Here is a 19,092-nt window from a genome sequence, read left to right as displayed (position 1 = left end):
ATCCACATTTAGCAATGATATTGGACGGTACTTCTTAAGCTGTGTCTTTTCAGTCTCTGTTTTTGGTATAAGTGTTATATATGCTTCTTTCCACGTCTCTGGTGCCCTTTTCCCTTCCAGTATCTCATTACAGACTTCCTTCAAGGGTTGTATCAACCATTCTTTCAAGGATTTGTAGTATCTGGAAGTCAGTCCATCCGGTCCTGGAGATTTCCCTAATTGCATATTCTGAATGGCACCTTCCACCTCTTGTTCAGTTATTTTGTAACTCAACCTCAGTCTATTTTCTTGAGAGATTCTTTGTAGTCCATTTGTTTTCACAAATTGATCAATATCCATCTCTTTCTGGGGCCGTTGTGTATATAGTTGTTTAAAATACTTCTGAAAACATTTTCTAATCTCAGCTGGATTTTGTATAATCTTTCCATCCACTTCCAAATTGGTAATGGTATTTAGTTTTTGTCTTTTTCTCATTTGCCAGGCTAACAATTTCCCACATTTATTAGCCGACTCGAATGTCTTTTGTCTCATTTGTCTTATTTTCCATTCTATCTCTTGATTTATTATTTGCATGTATTGTACTTGATATAACTTTATTTCTTTCAAAATTTCTTGTGACTTTGGTTTAGCTCTCAATTTCTTCTCACTTTCCTTTATTTTTTCCAAAGTTCTTTCTTTCTTTTCATTTTGGGTTCTCCTTTTTAGTGCATTCTGTTGTATCAAGAATCCTCTCATGACGGCTTTGCTTGCGTCCCAGATTACTCTTTTTTCAACTGAAGTATTCATATTTATCTCAAAGTAATCTCTCAAGGTTTGTTGGGCCTTCTTTGTTATTTCTTCATCTCTGAATAGGTTGTCATTCATCCTCCATCTGAAGGAACCAATTGGTATTAAGTTCATTTCCATTTCCACAGTGTTATGGTCGGAGCAAGTTTTGGGGCAGATTTCCACTTTTTTAGTCTTTGGTGCCATACCTCTAGTAATCCATATTTGGTCAATTCTTGTCCATGTCATTTTGGCTTCAGAAAAGAAGGTTCCCTCTCTTCCCAAGGGATTCTTTATTCTCCAAATGTCAACTAGGTCCAGATTGTGTCAGTTCAAAAAAAGTTTTCGGTAGTCTACCATCTTTAGTAACTACCTGTCTCTGTGCTTTATCCATATTTGTAGAAACCACTCCATTCATATCTCCCATCAAAATCATATTATAGTCCAGATAGTCTATCAAAATGTCATGCAACTTCTTAAAAAATTCAGATTTCCCCTCATTTGGTGCATATACACCTACTATCAAAAACTTCTCTCCATGTATTTGAATTTCAATTGCCACAAATCTTCCTTGGTCATCTTTAAAAATAAATTTCGGTGATAGGCTCTCCTTTGCATAAATCACTACTCCTCTTTTTTTCACTCTGTCCGATGAGATAAATTCTTGACCCAATCTTTTATTAATCAATAATTTCCTATGTAGCCTAGTCACATGAGTTTCCTGTAAACAAATCAAGTCTAATTGTTCCTTTTTTAACAAATGAAAAACCTGTTTCTTCTTTCGAGGAGAATTTAGACCGTTACAATTCCAACTTAGTAGTTGCAAGGACATATTGTAATTACTTTGCTACTCCTCCCACTGCTCCTAATGCTTCTTCCTCCTCTGTCGGTGGTGCCCCCTTCTCCAAGTTGTCCACACCAAAAAGGATTCTTGCTCTGTCTATTATTCCTCTTCCCGGGGCTCGTTGCTCTTTTCCAAGCCCTTTCTGCAGATCTTCACCGTAGTCCTTTAAAAATCTGTCTTTATCATCCACTGATTTTATCTTTATCTTTTTTCCTTTGAGGCTGAAGGATAGGCCTTGAGGGAATTCCCACCTGAAAATGCTGTTGTTGCTCTTCAGCAGGGCAACCAAGTCTCCGTAGTTGGCTCTAAGTTCCAAAAGATATTTTGGGATATCTTTAAAGATTTCCACTCTTGATTGATGTATTCTCAGGGCCTTCTCAAAGTGCAGACCTAAAATTCTGTCTCTCCTTTTGTTCTAAAGGTAATCAGGCAGTCTCTCACTTTGTTCTTCCTCCCTCCTCTTCCTAGCCTAAAAGCACTCACAATCTTGAATTCTTCTTTTTCCGGGTCCAGATTCCAAAAGTCTGCAAATTCCTTCATAAGAAAGTCACTTAATTTATCATGTTCAAGTTCAGGCACGGCCCTGATTCTCAGGTTGGTTTGTTTCTCTTTCAACTCAATCATATACAACGTTAGCCTATGGTCTACCAACTGTCTATGTATTGGTGGTATCTCTTGTCTTGTAACCTCAGCAATCTATTTAGCTTCCTCTGCTGTCTTTCGAATTGTGGCCGATTCCTGCAGTACTTTCTGTATCGTTTCAGTATTAATAGTAACTTTTTTCTCCAGCAGTCCATTCCCAGGTTTTGGAGCGGTGGTTTTGAATACTTTATCCCCCTTATCTGCAGGGAATTAAAATGTTTAACCCCCCCCCCTCTCCTGCAATCGGGGGGGGGGGGGGGACTCTTGCTGTGACGTTGGATTTTTAGGTCTTTTTCCCAAACGTCTTTTTATCCAGTTCAAGTTCTCAGTCTCTTTGCTTTTAGTCTATATACAATGGCGGAAGGCGGACTTCCTTTTTGTACCTTTCCGCTTCGGTTCCCGATTAGCATCAAATTTGATTCCAAAATCCAGTCTTCCCCCTACTCACGGGTAGTTGTTTCTTTATCCAAATTTCCAAGAAAGAAGTCAGCGCTCTCCGGCAAACGGCTGTGCAGCTTCACTCTGAAGAAGTAGCAGTCGACTCTCAGCACCGCGCTACCCCCGCTTCGCTCCGGAGCCCGTAACTGGGCTCCTTCGTCAATTTAGGGGAGCGCTAAAGGTGCCCACCGAGTCCCACGTTCGCAGGCTTCCCCCGCCTGCGATTTCAAGGGTCCCCGCTTCGCTGGAGCGGATCCGACCCGATTTCTTCAGAGCGGCTCCCTCCGGAGATCAGAGGGAATCCGCCATTAACCGCTGGCGCTGACCGGAAATGCATCAACAGCATCATCATAAGACAATAAGAACAAGCCATTAACACAGTCAGCATGTAAAATGTTTTTTCCATTCTTCCTGATGGTGCATCTCTGTTTACTGAAGATAACAGTAAAGTCTTGCGCTGTCAGCTGAGAGACACTCAGTAAATTGTGCGCCAAACCTGGAACAAAAAGCATATCACGAATTATGGTCCTCAGAAGCGAGACAAATCCAACTCCTTCTGCTTGCAATACTGACCGTCCACCTGCTGCACAGCTCCCTTCTGTGGCGTAAATGTGACAAACAAATGTCTATCGTGGCACAGGTGCTTTGTTGCTCCAGAATCTGTGATGAAATCATTCTGGGCTGTTGGACTGGACCAGTGTGCGACCAAAGCCGTGTGTTGCGCAGGTTTAGGCTTGCCAGAGCTCTTGCTCTTGCTCTTTGCACCTTTAAAGCCTTTGCTGGTTTCCTCTTTAGCATTTGGGCGTTGTCTGCAATCCCTCTGCATGTGCCTCATTCTGCCGTATGAGAAACACCACACTGCCTTCAGAGCTTTGGCGCCATCTAGTGCCTGCATCGCTAGTTGGGGTGACATGACAGTCAACTCCCCCTGAACACGACCTGCAGCTTTCCTGTGATCATCCTCATTCTGGAGAACTGCACATACATGCTGTGCCGTCAGATCGGCAGTGTGTAAGACAGCCAGCTGTGACGCTATGCTACCAAACAAACTGTCCAACAAATCCAGAATCAGAAAGCAGAACAAAGATTCTGGGATCTCAGTCTGTCTCTGTATCAGCTCTTGCCTCAGAGTCGTCATCTGCATCAAATGGGCACGCACGTCGCCCCCTGGCTGTAAGGCCATTCTGTGCAGCTTCCTGAAATGGAGTACAGTGGTTCCTCGGGTTACAGATGCTTCAGGTTACAGACGCTTCAGGTTACAGACTCCGCTAACCCAGAAATAGTACCTCGGGTTAAGAACTTTGCTTCAGGATGAGAACAGAAATCATGCAGCTGCAGCACGGCGACAGCGGGAGGCCCCATTAGCTAAAGTGGTACCTCAGGTTAAGAACAGTTTCAAGTTAAGAATGGACCTCCAGAACGAATTAAGTTCTTAATCTGAGGTACCACTGTAGTGACGCTCTTGCTGCTACTCTCAGGTGGGCATCCCGCAGAGCTTTCCAAATATCCTTGACTGACCCTTTGTCTCTCAGAAGGAGTAATTCTTCAGGAGATACTGCAAGGTTTAATAAGCCTCTTGCCTTGGAATCTGCTTTCTTCCAAGTGGCTGAATGATCTCCTGGGGTTGGGTCTTCCATTGTTTCCCACACTCCCTCCTTCCATTAGAAATGCCTTCGCATAAATTTCCCAGGTTTGATAATTCCCTGCATTAATTTGGGGAAGGCTACACCCCCTTCATGCTCTGGGTAATCCTTAACTGCTGCTGAAAACCTGCTAGCAGTCGTAAATCATGAGCAGTGAACTGCCACTGTTTTCCTGCTTCTGAAAAGCGAAAGCTAGCAGTGCTTCCTGCAGTAACCCGAGCCACATACCTCGCAATGTGTCCAGCATTCCAGCTTCGTAAATCGCACAGTCTCTGGCTCCGAGCATCAGACGCCTGTTTCTCTGGGCCCTGTAACCATTTGTTGGTGCTTCTCAGTGGGAGACGGCCTTCTCCCGGCACTGGTCCGGAACGCATAGCACAGCATTCACTCCTCCGGACATTCAAGCAAGCAGCAGAGCTTAGCAGAAGCTGAGACTGAGGATACCTAGTATCTTGGTTTAGTGATTTATTTACAGGATCGAAATAAAGAACAGAGCCATTATGGCATGTCTCTGAGAGAGAACAACAACAGAACAGAACAAAGAACAAAGAAGATGGAAGTGGCACAGAGCTCCTTCCATTCCCATGCTTCCAAAGAATGGAATGTCAACATACAGAGCATGTGATCTAGTAGTCACACACACTCTGCAGCACGGGAAAGAATGAAAATCTCAGAATTTTATTCCAGAGCAACTCAGGTTGGTCAAACCATCGCACAAGTGCTACAAAACAGGCAAAGTGTATCTCCTCAGCAGCAGCATGCTTTTATTTTCAGAAAGGTAACCAATTTATACCAGCTGCAATTCAGATTTTTCAAGCTAAAGTGTCATCATCTACTTTTTGAGATCCCAATATGGATATAAGCATATAATAGTGATTTTGATAAGATACACTCAAGTTTCCTGGGATGTAGCCTTGGGCTCCCAAATTCAATCAAGTATGAGACGATGTACGCAGAATTAGGTATACACATGGTGGAATATTGGGTGTGGATTCACACTATAAAATACTGGCTGCATTGCCATTTTCGTTCCCAACCTTTGAGTCTGCTTTCCGATTTACTTAAGGACTGCTATAAATCCAGATGGCTCCAACTCATACACAGCAAAATTAGATCTATTGGTATTGACTTGGAATTATTGTAAAATTCTACTGAGCAATATATTTATCCCAATATCCAAATTAGATTAAGGGATACTGAAAAACAAAACATTGAGTCAGCTGTAAATAAAATCTCCTCCCCCAAGTTCTATGGTTTAAATAATAGTAATAATAATAGTAATAATAATAGTAATAATAATAATAATAATAATAATAATAATAATAATAATAATTTTTATTTATACCCTGCCAGAACCGGGCTCAGGGGGGGGGCTGCTAACACCAATAAAATTACAATAAAACGTAAAAGAAAAAGAAAAAAACCAGTTAGTTAAAATACGAGTTAAAATACAATTTAAAATGCAGCCTCATTTTAGTAGTAGCCCATAAACCGATAACAGGATCGCTTATATCTCAAAGATAATAATTCTAGCCCAACGCAGGGCATTTATGTTAGCCCAACTGAATGTTTTCCCCTCAGCTTTTGTTAAGGGCAGATATTTAAACATCCCTAGAAATGATAGACATTGCAGGTGTTATTTGAATTTGTCGGACGCTGTAGTACATATTCTTTTCTACTGTCCATTGTACAACCAGCTACGTAAACGTGTTATCCCTCTTTTGGGGTAGTTTAACAACATGGCACAATGAGAAAATCAGATTCTACCTGTCTGATATTAAGCCAGAGGTAACTGCAAGGGTGGCTGAGTTTCTGTCAATAGTATCTATTAGAGTGGTAAATAGCACAGTTTAGTGGGAAGACACTCCAATGAAAATTTCTGTTACTATATATCTTATATGGCTGCTTCTTTGTATATATTTTAATTTTTTTGTGTATGAATGTTTTAAGATGGTCTATATCCGTAATGGCTAATAAAGATTTGGAGAAAGAAAGAAAAGGGTAACCCGTGGACTTCTGCCTAATTTTTAAAATGCCTTGCCAAGCTATCAGTTCAGACCTCTGGAAATAGCAGTCTTTTCCTCTTCCATCATCAGATTGTTGCTGAGCAGGGAGGGAAAAACAGTGACCCTACCACTGACTTTGGCTCTGCCCACTACCAACAATACAGCCGTGACAAATAATTCCTCAAGGAATGTGGCCCCCTACAGACAAAATGTTTTGATCACGGCTTGCTTCAGTAAGCCATAGTTTTAACTATGGAAATGTATACTCTTTTCTGACCAAACTAAGCCTTCAAGAGCAGGCATAGGCAAACTCGGCCCTCCAGATGTTCTGGGCCTACAACTCCCATCATCCCTAGCTAACAGGACGAGTGGTCAGGGATGATGGGAATTATAGTCCCAAAACATCTGGAGGGCCGAGTTTACCTATGCCTGTCCTAGAGCAAAATATACATCAGGAGGCTTAGTTTGATCAGAATTGAGAATACATTTCCAGAGTTAATGGTAAAAGCATTACTTCTGGTAAATGAGCCACCATAGCTGCTAGAGAGCTGTGAAAATTTGTGTCCCGGGATTTTTAGACTCTTCTACCCATGTACTATCTGAAACCAAAGGGGCACATTGGTTGCCAGATGTGAAATATATTGGCAGTATTTTCAACTCTCCTACTTCACTAAATGGCTTAGCATTACATCCAGACTGGGCTAATGTGTTGTCTCCATTTATCCATTTCCTCCTATCCATTCTTTTATTTCCTTTTTGACACAAAGTTCCTTAAATATTCTAAACTTTAATGGCTTCCCCAGAATCTGTCAAAAAAAAGAGACAGCAGCAGTAACAGAATGAGTATATCTATGCCATTTTCCTCATGTTTTGCTCTGATAAACCTTATGTAGTCAAAATGGTAATGGGAAGGAATGGTTTGTTTGTTTAGGGAATTTTTTAATGTTTGATGTTTTATACTCTTTTTAATATTCTGTTGGGAGCTGCCCAGAGTGGCTGGGAAAACCCAGCCAGATGGGCGGGGTACAAATATATTAATTATTATTATTATTATTATTGGTTAAGCTGAAGTTTGAAACTTTTGTTTTGTTTGGATGAAGATGCATTCATTTGGAGTAATTGGTAACACACCTTTATCTTGCAGGTTTAAATCACCTCCTAGATGAAAACCGAATTAAGGACTTGTCTCTATTATATCAGTTGTTCAGTAAGGTGAAAAATGGAGTACAAGCTCTCTTGCAGCAGTGGATTGAGTATATAAAGGTAGCAATGTGTGGCTGATATCCAAAGGTTATCTAGGAGGAACAAATCTTTAAAGTGGGGGAAGATGCCTGTAAAGTTGTAAAATAGGCCTATATATGGAAATTATGTGGTTAAGAAGTTGTCATAGTCTTCTAAAATACAGCCTGTGCAAATTTGCACCAACATATCAAAATTACAGTGGGGAACTATCATATCCATTGGGTGCATTGGATTTTCTTTCTTGACATAACATTCTGATTACTTGGGTGCCTAATAAATGCTTTATTTTGGATGTTTTTCTATCCCCAAATGATACTGTTCCCCATGTTTATAGTACTAGGTTGGTTTTATATCTGATTTTAAAATGTTCCCAAATCTTTACTATAGATTACTGGTGGTTATGTTTGTCCTGGTACAAAGCTTTAGTACAAAGAAAACTACAACTAGTTTTTTTGGGGGGTGGGGTGGGGTGGTGAAATAACCACCTTGGGTATTTGGGCAGAAAGGCAGTATATGCATACATTAAATATTAAATTCAAATTTCCACTCAGCAATGAAGCTCACTGACTGCCTTTGTATCAGCCTAATTTAATTGTGGTAGTAATACAATCTTGGGGGAAACAGTTTACACTGCCTTGAGCTCCTTGGATGAAGGGCAGGATATAAATGAAACAGACATTGAATTGGCTGGAGCTAACTGCTTATGTCTAAAACATGCAGTGTTTTTGCTTACAAACTGGGTCTTGTTTACACGAGCTGTGTGTGGCAATCAACAGAATTGTTTCTAAATAACATTTTTTTTCTTTGTAGATATTTGGAAGCACCATAGTAATAAATCCAGAAAAAGACAAAACCATGGTCCAAGAACTGCTGGACTTTAAGGATAAAGTTGATCATATAATTGACATTTGCTTTTTGAAGAATGAGAAGTTTGTCAATGCCATGAAAGAAGCCTTTGAAACATTCATCAACAAAAGACCAAATAAACCTGCTGAACTTATAGGTACAGGTATTTACTATTATTATTATTTCAACTTGTCAAACTCCTAATAATAGTCTCAAGATGTAATTGATAGCTCAATGAAAATGTTGACCCAGTGTGTGGCAGCTGTGAAAACCATTGAGTTCCTTGCTGGGGGTCATTAGGAAAGGAACTGAAAATAAAGCTTTCAGTATCATAATTCCATTATACAAATCTATGGTGCAACCGCTTTTGGAATACTGTACTGTATACAGTTCTGGTCTCTTTACCTCAAGGAGGTTATTGTGGAACTGGAAAAAGTTCAGAAAAGGCCCGCCAAAATGATTAAGGGGATGGAGTGACTTCCCTATAAAGAAAAGTTGCAGCATTTGGGACTTCTTAGTTTAGAGAAAAGGCGAGTAAGAGGGAAACATAACAGAAGTGTATAGAATTACGCATGGCATGGAGAAAGTGGATAGGGACAAGTTTGCATTCTCTATCTCTCTCCCATAACACTAGAACTCGTGGACATCCAATGAAGCTGAACATTGGAAGATTCAGGACAGACAAAAGTACTTCATACAGCATATAGTTAAACTATGGAACTTGCTACCACAGGAGGCAGTGATGGCCACCAACTTGGGTGGCTTTAAAAGAGGAGTAGACAAATTCATAGAAGGGTTGCCATATTCTGAAGAGCAAAAAAAGGGACACATTTGCCAACTTCTACTTTTAACTATGGATCGCTATGACGACTGATTTTACATATGCATGAAAAAGAGGACGTGTCCTAGAAAAAGAGGACATATGGCAACCCTCCACTGTCAGAGGCGCAGTATGCCTCTAAATATCAATTGCTGGGAATCACAAATGCGTAGAGTTTTACTCAGGTGGGCTAGATGGACCATTGGCCTTATCCCGCAGGCTTTTCATATGTTTCTAAAGCATAAAATACAGGGCTTCCGGGTCCAGTCTGCCTTAATGGAGGCAGCTCCCACGACAGTGGGAGATTGTTGACGAAGGAAAAACCAGGATGATTTAGGGGAATTTAATTTTCTTAGCAGTATAACATCATTTATCTTCAGTTGGACAGAAGGATGTGTTACGGGCAGTCGGAGTCCCGGCTTGGTACGTCGGGACTGGGGTAGAGGTTGGGAAGCAGGAATCAGCAGTCCAGGGTCAGCAGTCCAGGGGTCAGGAAGCCAAGGGTCCAAGAGTCAGGATACCAGGAGTCAGGAAGCCGAAGCACAGCTAGGTGAATAGCGTGTTGTTGTGGCAAAGAGCCAGAGGAAAATGCTGGTCTTATATATCCCTTCCCGGCCCTTGCTATCAGGTGCTACGAGACTTCTGTCAAGCCTCATCTATGCGGCCGTGCCTTGCCCTTCCAGGCCAAATTTAGGAAGGTCCCAGTTCTGCAAGGCCCTACCAGTCACAGGGCCTGGCTCCTGCACCCACTCCTGACAGTACTCCCCCCCCCCCCGTCCTGGCTTGTCTGGGAACCTCCGGTGAAAGGCCTGAACCTTGGCAGGTGTGTGCACAAAGTCGGGCGGATCCCATGATCTTTCCTCGGGCCCATAGCCCACCCAGTCAATTAGTGGAGTTTGCCACGGAGCCGTTTCGAGTCCAGGAACTGGGCGACCTGGAACTCCTCATGGCCGTCAACCTGGACCTGTGGCAGGGCGACGCAACCCAGAAAATAGTCTGCATGGCAGGGCTTGAGCTGGGTCGATCTTCAGAGAGGGGGGAAGCTTCAACTTGCAGGCGACCGGATTGATCTGCTGCAGGATGAGGAAATGTCCAGCTTAGCCGAGGGATGTCTGCTTTGGTGGTGCTCCAAGGACAGCCAGACCTTGTCCCTGACCTGGAACGTGGGCTCCTGCTGATGCCGTCGGTCAGCTTGCGCCTTATAATCAGCCTTGGCTCTCTCTAGGTGCCGTACCAGGTTGGCTTGTGTCTCCTGAATGTGGGAGACCGGATCACTGGCGGAAGGCACAAGAGACGCCTCCGTTGTGCAGGGGTGGTGGCGCAGGTGGTACCCAAGGTTGGCATAGAAAGGGCTCTGTTCCATGGAGGCATGGCAGGCGTCGTTGTAGGCAAACTCAGCCAATGGCAGCAGATCCGACCAGTTGTCCTGATGGTAGCTCAGGAAGCAGCGGAGATATTGTTCCAGAACTTGATTAACCCTCTCTGTCTGGCCGTCTGTGGGTGATAGAGGAGAGTCGCCGTTCGATACCCAGAGGAGAGTCGCCGTTCGATACCCAGTCCCTTGAGAAAGGCAGCCCAGAACTGGGACGCAAACTGGGGCCCCCTGTCTGAGATCACCGTGTCTGGGAGCCCAGGTAGCCAGAATACGTGTTCAAGAAACAGACGGGTCGTCTGTTGTGCTGTGGGGAGGCTTCGGACCGGGATAAATTGTGCCATCTTGGTGAGTGAATCCACCACCACCAGACACCATCCCTTGGCAGGTCCACGATGAAGTCCATAGAAAGTGTTGACCATGGCCTTTGGGGGGTGGGTAATGGCTGGAGGAGTCCCAGGGGTCTCTGTCGTCCGAGCGCAAATCCCACAGGACTACACGTATTTTTTAATGTCCGACCAAACCCCTGGCCACCAGAAGGCCTGGGACAGTAGCTGCAGTGTTTTCACGTACCCCCCATGTCCGGCGGTTTGCGCGTCGTGGCACTGCTCAAGGACCTGGGTCCGGAGTGGCCCCTCCGGAATTGAGAGCCGGCCGCAATGATACACACACCCATCCTGGACATCAAGCGGCCCACCCCCCCAGTCCCGAAGGGGTCATGTCAGGCCGGAGCCGCAGCCAGGACCGCTTGAAGCACTTGAACCTCCACCTGGAGCATGGCTACCTGTGTGTGAAGGTTCTGCAGCACCGTGGTGATATCTGTAGACCAGGCACTGTCCAACTTGCACCCCAGCCGGGACATAGATTGGCCACAGCAAACTGTCACGGTCCTGGTTACATTTTACAAGGACAGGAAGAAACACGATGGACAGAATAATTGCCACACACAGGAAGAACAAGGATATAGTTTGAGTGCTTCTCTTGTAGTTTTATAAATCATCTAATGTGTCAACACAAATACAAGTTATTAATATTGCAGTTGTTGTATAAGGGATTATACAGGGTTTATAGGTGAAGACCAACACTTTGAATTGGGCTTTAAAATATATTGGTATCCAGTGCGACCAGGCCATAAATGATACAATATGGTTGGACTACTTGGGTCCTGTTAACAATCTGAACACTGAATTGTCACTGGAGCTGCAAAATTGCTTCCATGCTCTCACCTTAGACACTGATTCTGGATCGGAGAAAGGGAATTGTAGTCTGGAGAAGGCAAGCTGAGAGGAAGGAGTAAGAAGTACTTGAGCCATAAGTTTTGTAACCTATCCCAACAGTATCCAGCTAAGCTCCAATACACAAAAGGGGAAGACTCAAGAACAGCAGTTGCAGACTTTAGGACTCTCCAAAGAGGCTTTAGAAGGAACAGCATATAGAAAGATTCCTGCCACTCCCCAGAGGAGGAAGAGATGTTTGGTGGTGGTAGGTGACTCCCTACTGGGGCAGTAGTGTGTGGAGGAAACAGGATGTTCTGGGAGGTGTGCTGTCTTCCAGATTCAAAGATTCACAATGTGGCAGAGAAGTTGCCAAGTCTTCTAAAGCCCACTGACCTCTACCCCTTCCTTCTGAATCATGTGGGTACTAATAATGCTGCCACACACAGCCTTCAACGTATAGCAAGGGGCTGAGACCCTGGCAGGAAGCTGAAGAGACTTGGGGCACAGGTAGTCATTTCATCACTCCTTCCCAGGAAGAGAGAGGAAAATACTTGAAGTAAACCACTGGCTGCATCAGTGGTGTCATCAGGAAGGATTTGGCTCCTTGGATCATGGTCACTGCTTCCTTAAGGATAGGTGCCGGGTTTGAAGGGGCTGAGCACCAACAATTTTTTCTGCCAGTTCCACGCAGACCATAGGGGAGAGATACAGTAGTCATCGGAGACTTCAACTTTCCCAATATCTGTTGGAACTCAAACTCTGCCAAGAATGTAAGGTCTGACAAATTCCTCCATTGCCTCGCTGATAATTTCATATTCCAGAAGGTGGAAGAACCAACAAGGGGATCATCTATCTTGGACCTGGTACTCACCAACAGGGAGGAACTGACTGACAAAGTTGGAAGTACTTGGAAACGCAGCGTAGTTGGACACGCACTCTGGACTTTAAGAAGTCCTCTTTCAAAAAGCTTAAGGAGCTACTGGGTGTGATCCCATGGTCAGAAATACTCAAAGAGAAGGGAGTCCAAGAAGGATGTGAGTTTCTAAAAGGAGAAATATTGAAGGCACAAATGGAGACAATACCAACAAGAAAGAAGTGGGAGGCATCTAAGGAAACTGGTGTGACTGCATAAGGAGCTTACAAATGAGCTGAGAGTTAAGAAGTGCATATCAAATCTTCCATTCTTGGGCAAGGTGATTGAGAGAGTGGTTGCTGAACAACTCCAGGCACGCCTGGAGGATGCAGACCATTTGGATCCCTTCAAATCGGGATTCAGGCCTCATCATGGGACTAAAACTGCCTTGGTCGTGCTGGTTGATGATCTCTGGCGAGCTAGGGACAAAGGTGAGAGCTGTTTCCTAGTTCTGCTGGATCTCTCAGCGGCCTTTGATACAATTGACCATAGCATCCTTCTGGACCGTCTAGGGGGGCTGGGAGCTGCAGGCACTGTTATACAGTGGTTTCGCTCCTTCCTCCTGGGCCGTGTTCAGAAAGTGGTGGTGGCAGTGAAGGTCCTGTGTGAGTGCCTGGAGGCGGTTGGAGGATGGATGGCGGCTAATGGATTGAGGTTGAATCCTGACAAGACAGAAGTACTGTTTTTGGGGGACAGGGGGTGGGCTTGTGTGGAGGACTCCCTGGTCCTGAATGGGGTAACTGTGCCCCTCAAGGACCAGGTGTGCAGCCTGGGAGTCATTTTGGACTCACAGCTGTCCATGGAGGTGCAGGTCAATTCTTTTTTTTATATATATTTATTAATTTTCAAATACAAAACAAAATTATACACTCCATACATCTTAGTTACATCTTATTTCTCTTTTTTCGACTTCTCTCAACTTGTCTGCAAATCCTTCATATTTTAACTTTAAACACATTTCTATTTTATTGTTTATATTATTACTGTAAAACTTCATCCCCTTTTAATGCTTATTTCCCATCACAATGCTTCATTAAAACTTACAAACGTAATCTGATTATCACTTAATTTTTGCAAATATTCAATAATTTTTTCCCAATCTTCTGTGAATCTTTGATCTTGTCGGTTTCGGATCCTTCCTGTCATTCTGTCCAATTCTGCGTAGTCTGTCATTTTTGTCCTCCATTCTTCTAACGTAGGTAGCTCCTCTTGTTTCCATTTCTGGGCCATCAATATTCTTGCTGCTGTCACTGCATATAAAAATAACTTCTTTTCTTTCTTATTTATCTCATTACCTATAATGCCTAATAAAAATGCTTCTGGTTTCTTAACAAATGTATATTTCAACATTTTCTTCAATTCATTATAAATCATTTCCCAAAAGCTTTTTACTTTCTTACATTCCCACCACATATGATAGAAAGTACCTTCTTTTTCTTTACATTTCCAACATTTGTTACTTGTCTTATACATTTTTGCTAATTTTACCGGAGTTACATACCATCGATACATCATTTTCATCACATTTTCTTTTATAGTTGTACATGCAGTGAATCTTAAACCTTCTTTCCATAATTTTCCCCAATCTTCCATTTGTATATTGTGTCCTAAGTCTTTGGCCCAATCAATCATAACTGATTTTACCTCTTCATCCTTTATACACCATTCTAATAATATCTTATACATTTTTGCTAGAATTTTAAAATCATTATTCAATATTTCTGTTTGCAATTTTGATTCTTTGTCTGCAAAACCCCTTTGGTTCAAATCTTTTTTAAACATTTCATTGATCTGAAAAAAATGCAACCAATCATTAACATATTCCTTAACTTCTTCAAATGGTCTCATTTTCCATTTACCTTCTCTTTTACTTATTAGCTTCTCATATGTCACCCATCCCCCAGTCATATTGACTTTCTTCACACACATCGCCTCCAACGGCGATAACCAATATGGAGTTTTTTGTTCCAACAAGTTTTTATATCTTTCCCACACTTCAATCAGAGACCTTCTTATGATGTGGTTTTCAAATCCTTTATGTACACGTTTCTTGTCATACCACAAATACGCATGCCACCCAAATCTATTATCAAAACCTTCCAGATCTAACAAATCAGTATATTCTAATTTCATCCAATCCTTCAACCAACAGAGGCAGGATGCTTCATAGTACAGTTTCAAGTCTGGCAGGGCGAAGCCTCCTCTTGCTTTCGCATCTGTCAATATCTTAAATTTTATCCTCGGCTTCTTACCCTGCCAGATATACCTTGAAATTTCTCTTTGCCAATTTTTAAAAATTGCTGCCCCTTTGATTACTGGAATCGTTTGAAATAAGAATAACATCTTCGGTAGCACATTCATTTTAATTGTTGCAATCCTTCCCCAAAATGACAATTTCATTCTTCCCCACACCTCTAGGTCCCTTTTAATCTTATTCCAAGTTGGAACATAATTATTCTGAAACAAATCAATACTCCTGGGGGTTAACCATACTCCTAAGTATTTAACTTTCTTGACCACTTCTATCTCTGTTTGTTGCTGTAGTCTATTAATTGCCTCTTGATCTATGTTTTTAATGATTGCTTTAGTTTTTTTCTTGTTCAAAATAAATCCTGCCAGCTGACCAAACTGATAATTTCTTTCAACACTTCTGTTACTGTAGTCATGGGGTCTTCCAGAGTTAATACTAAATCATCTGCAAAAGCTTTAACCTTATATATATATATTTTTAAAAATAATATTTATTCCAATTTTCACAAATACAAAAAAATTGAAAAAGCCAAAATACAGTAGAATAAGGGAAAAAAACAAAAATTAAAATTAAAAATACATAAAAAACCACCCCTCCACCCCACCAAGAGAAAAAAAAAACATTTAAAAAAGAAACACTTCCATTTTTCAGAATTCCATCCTTCAATAACTTATTTCCTTGACCTCCTCCCACCTCCCTTTTTGTATTCCAGTTATTAATTAAGTCAGCAAGTTCTTTCCATCTTTCACTGCTTACTCACTTATTTATCTTAATCCATTTAAACCTTATCCTCCCATCAACATCTAGAAAATTATCTATACTCCAATCTAATAAAAAGAGAAAAGAGAAAAACCTTAAATCTTATACCCTTAAATCCTAATATATCAAATCCTTATCATATTTCCACTAAAGTCAAATAAATTCATTCCACCATCTCCCAACATTCCTTAATTATGCAATATTATACTAAATGCTGTTTTAGAAAATTCCCAATTTCCCCCCACCATCTCTTCCCCCTGGTTTCGGATTTTATCAGTCTTTTCTGCTAATTTTATCAGTCTTTTCTGTCAGTTCCATTAATTCCATCAACCTGGTGCTCTTATGTCCGAGGCTCTTAACTCTTCTCCCTGATCTGTCTGCAGGTTTCTTTCAGTACCTAAAATTAAATCCCAAAGGGCTTTTTTCTCGGCAGCTCCTTTATTCAATTTCAACATGATTGCCCATACTCCATGTTCAAAATTGTAATCCAAGAGGTATTCCAAAGCATACTCCACAGTCTCTTTGAGGTTACGGAATTCCACTTTTCCAAACTTTCCCGCAGTGCCACCCTCCAACAGAAAGTCCATCCATCTTGCCTTATTCAGTCCAAGTGGGGCACTGCCTCTCCAGTTCTGACTTTCAAAGTCCATAACCTTGAACTTCAATTTATGTCCATCGATTTGATTCACTGAGGCCAAGGCCTCCACTTGAGTTTCATCTTGCAGAGACAGAACAGGTTGTTTTGGTTGTTCCATCCTCTTCAATGCTTGCCCTTTCGAAGTTGGTTCCACATCCCAAACAGCACCTGTTGAATTACTCACTTTCTGTTCCAAGACAGATACGTTCTGTTCCAAGTCAGAGACACTTTGTTCAAAAGTGTCCACTGTCTTTATCAGTTGCTCCAACAGAGCAGTTATTTTATCAGCCATGTTCCCAAGAGCTTCTTGTTTTTCCAGTATTACCTTAAAATTATTCAAGGCCACTTATTTCTCAGCCTCCATTCTTTAGTGGAATTTTCCGCCTCAGAAGTGTAACAGTCGCAACAGTTTCTGAAGCTCCCTCTATCGGCAACAGTTTGTATTTTTGTTATTTTCAATTCAGAATTCAGTAACAAAATTACAAATCAGCTCTTCTTCTTTTTAAATACCACGAAATCAATACGAAAAGGTATATCTCTCTATTCAACCGTCCATCAAGATGTGTTCCATTCCCCGTTATTATTTTTTCAAATCATAAAGCCTTTTGACAGCCCGATCCCAGGCTCGAGACAGTGGTAAATTAAATCATCTTCTTCACTGTCCTGCAGGTTTAAATCGTCCACAAAAGAATTCCCCCCTCTTCCCCTGCTTCCGAGGGGGTGTTCAATGTCTTAAATGGTGAGAATTAATACTTTATAGAATACTTTTCGTAGGCTTCAGCTTACAGCGGCTTTGCTTTAATCTTTTTACAAAACGGAAGGTAGACCTCCTGTTTAGACCTTCACGTTCAAGTGCCAAATCCAAATGTTTAGTAATCCAATTCGATTTACTTACGAATATTTACTTAAAGTCCAAATGTCCACAGGAAAAGTCGGCGCTTTCTGGCAACAGCTATGCGGCTTCACTCCCTGAAAGTAGCGGTTGATTCGATGTACCCGAAATCGGGTCTCCCCGCGAGTAGGGGAGGCGCACAAGGTATGTGCTGAATCCCAAGCCCACGGTCTTCTTCCGTCCGTGGTTTTTTGCGGGTCTCCGCCTTGCCGTGGCGGTCAGACCCTTGTTTCCAGGGAGCGGATTCCTCCGAGACGGAGGAAATCCGCCATTACCAGAAGCGCCAACCCGGAAGTCAAAAGCTTTAACCTTATATTCTTTTCGACCCACCGTTACCCCTTTTATTTGATCATTACTTCTAATTGCCCTTAAAAAGACTTCCAGGACCGCGATAAATAACAGTGGTGATAGAGGACAACCTTGTCTTGTACCCTTAGTTATTTTTATGTTTTCTGCCAACACATTATTAACTATTAATTTAGCTTTTTGATCCATATATATTGCCTTAATACCATTTAAAAACATTTGTTCCATCTCCATCATTTCAAAGTTTTTAAACATAAAATCCCAAGAAATATTATCAAAGGCCTTCTCTGCATCCACAAATATTAACATAGCTTGTTTATCATTCCTGGCAGTCAAGTATTCCATAACATTAATTACATTCTTGATATTATCTTTCATTTGTCTGCCTGGAAGAAAACCGGCCTGGTCTTTATGTAATAACTCCTTCAAAACTTTTTTCAACCTGTTTGCTAATACATTTGCAAATAACTTATAATCATTATTCAAAAGTGAGATCGGCCTAAAGTTTTAAACTTGCGTTAAATCAGAATCCTGCTTGGGTATCAAAGTAATATATGCTTCTTTCCAAGTTTCTGGTTTTTCTTTCTCTGTTAAAATGTTATTCATAACTTCTTTCAACGGTACAAGTAGGATGTCCTTCATTTCTTTATAAAATCTTGCACTAAATCCGTCCGGTCCTGGTGTCTTTCCACTTTTTAATTATTTAATTTCAGTTCTTATTTCCTCTAATTCTATCATCTTATTTAGTTTACATTTTTCTTTTGTCGGAATCTTCTGCACCCCTTTCTCTTTTAGATACTCTTCTATTTTTTTAATATTCCCTCTTTCTTTTCTCTTATATAGTTGTCTATAGAAGTCCACAAATCCTTTTCTTATCCCCTTCGGATCATCGATCTCTCTATCTTCTACAATTATTTTATGTATGGTATTTTGCTCTTTCCTTTTTTTTATCTGCCAAGCTAACAGTTTTCCGGATTTGTTTGCAAATTCAAAGTTCCTTTGTCTCATTCTTTTAATGTTCCATTCTACTTCTCTATTTATTATCATTGCAAATTGTGCTTGTAATGCTTTGATGTTCAATTTGAGTTTTTTATCTTCAGGTAACCAATTTCTTCTCGTTTTCCATTATTTGTTTTAAGATTTCTTTTTTCCCTTTTTCTCTAAGTTTATTTTTGATTGAATTCTGCTGAATAAAGAAACCTCTCATTACCGCCTTACCAGCGTCCCAAACACTACTTATTTTAGTTCCTTGATTCATATTATTTAGAAAATAGTCCTTTAAGCACTTTTGTGCTTCTTCTGCAACTTTTTGATCATCAAAGAGATTTTCATTTAGTCTCCACCGGAAAGATTTTTCTTCATATCCCTTTAAAATACATTTTATTGGATTATGATCCGAGAGTACGTTTGGTTGAATTTCGATCTTTGTAATTCTTGTTGTAAGCTCATTAGTTATCCATATTTGATCGATTCTTGACATTGATTGATTTGCCTCTGAC

At 41.3% G+C, this 19,092-nt stretch overlaps 1 protein-coding gene across 3 annotated transcripts in view; it reads left to right on the top strand.

The window, feature by feature from the left end:
• LOC310668830 (cullin-4B) overlaps positions 1–19,092 on the top strand; it is a 141,632-nt gene that overhangs the window by 43,014 nt on the left and 79,526 nt on the right. For all 3 annotated transcript variants that reach the window (XM_083422161.1, XM_083422159.1, XM_083422160.1), the window contains 2 exons: positions 7,483–7,601; positions 8,391–8,583. In XM_083422161.1, coding sequence (XP_083278287.1) covers positions 7,483–7,601; positions 8,391–8,583 — 312 coding nt within the window. The remainder of the gene's footprint in view (positions 1–7,482; positions 7,602–8,390; positions 8,584–19,092) is intronic.

The sequence above is a fragment of the Podarcis tiliguerta genome, assembly GCF_965153285.1.
Source record: "Podarcis tiliguerta genome assembly, chromosome: W".
Classification (NCBI taxonomy): domain Eukaryota; kingdom Metazoa; phylum Chordata; class Lepidosauria; order Squamata; family Lacertidae; genus Podarcis; species Podarcis tiliguerta.
Note: the sequence above shows the minus strand (reverse complement) of the source record. Positions and strands in the feature narration are given on the sequence as shown.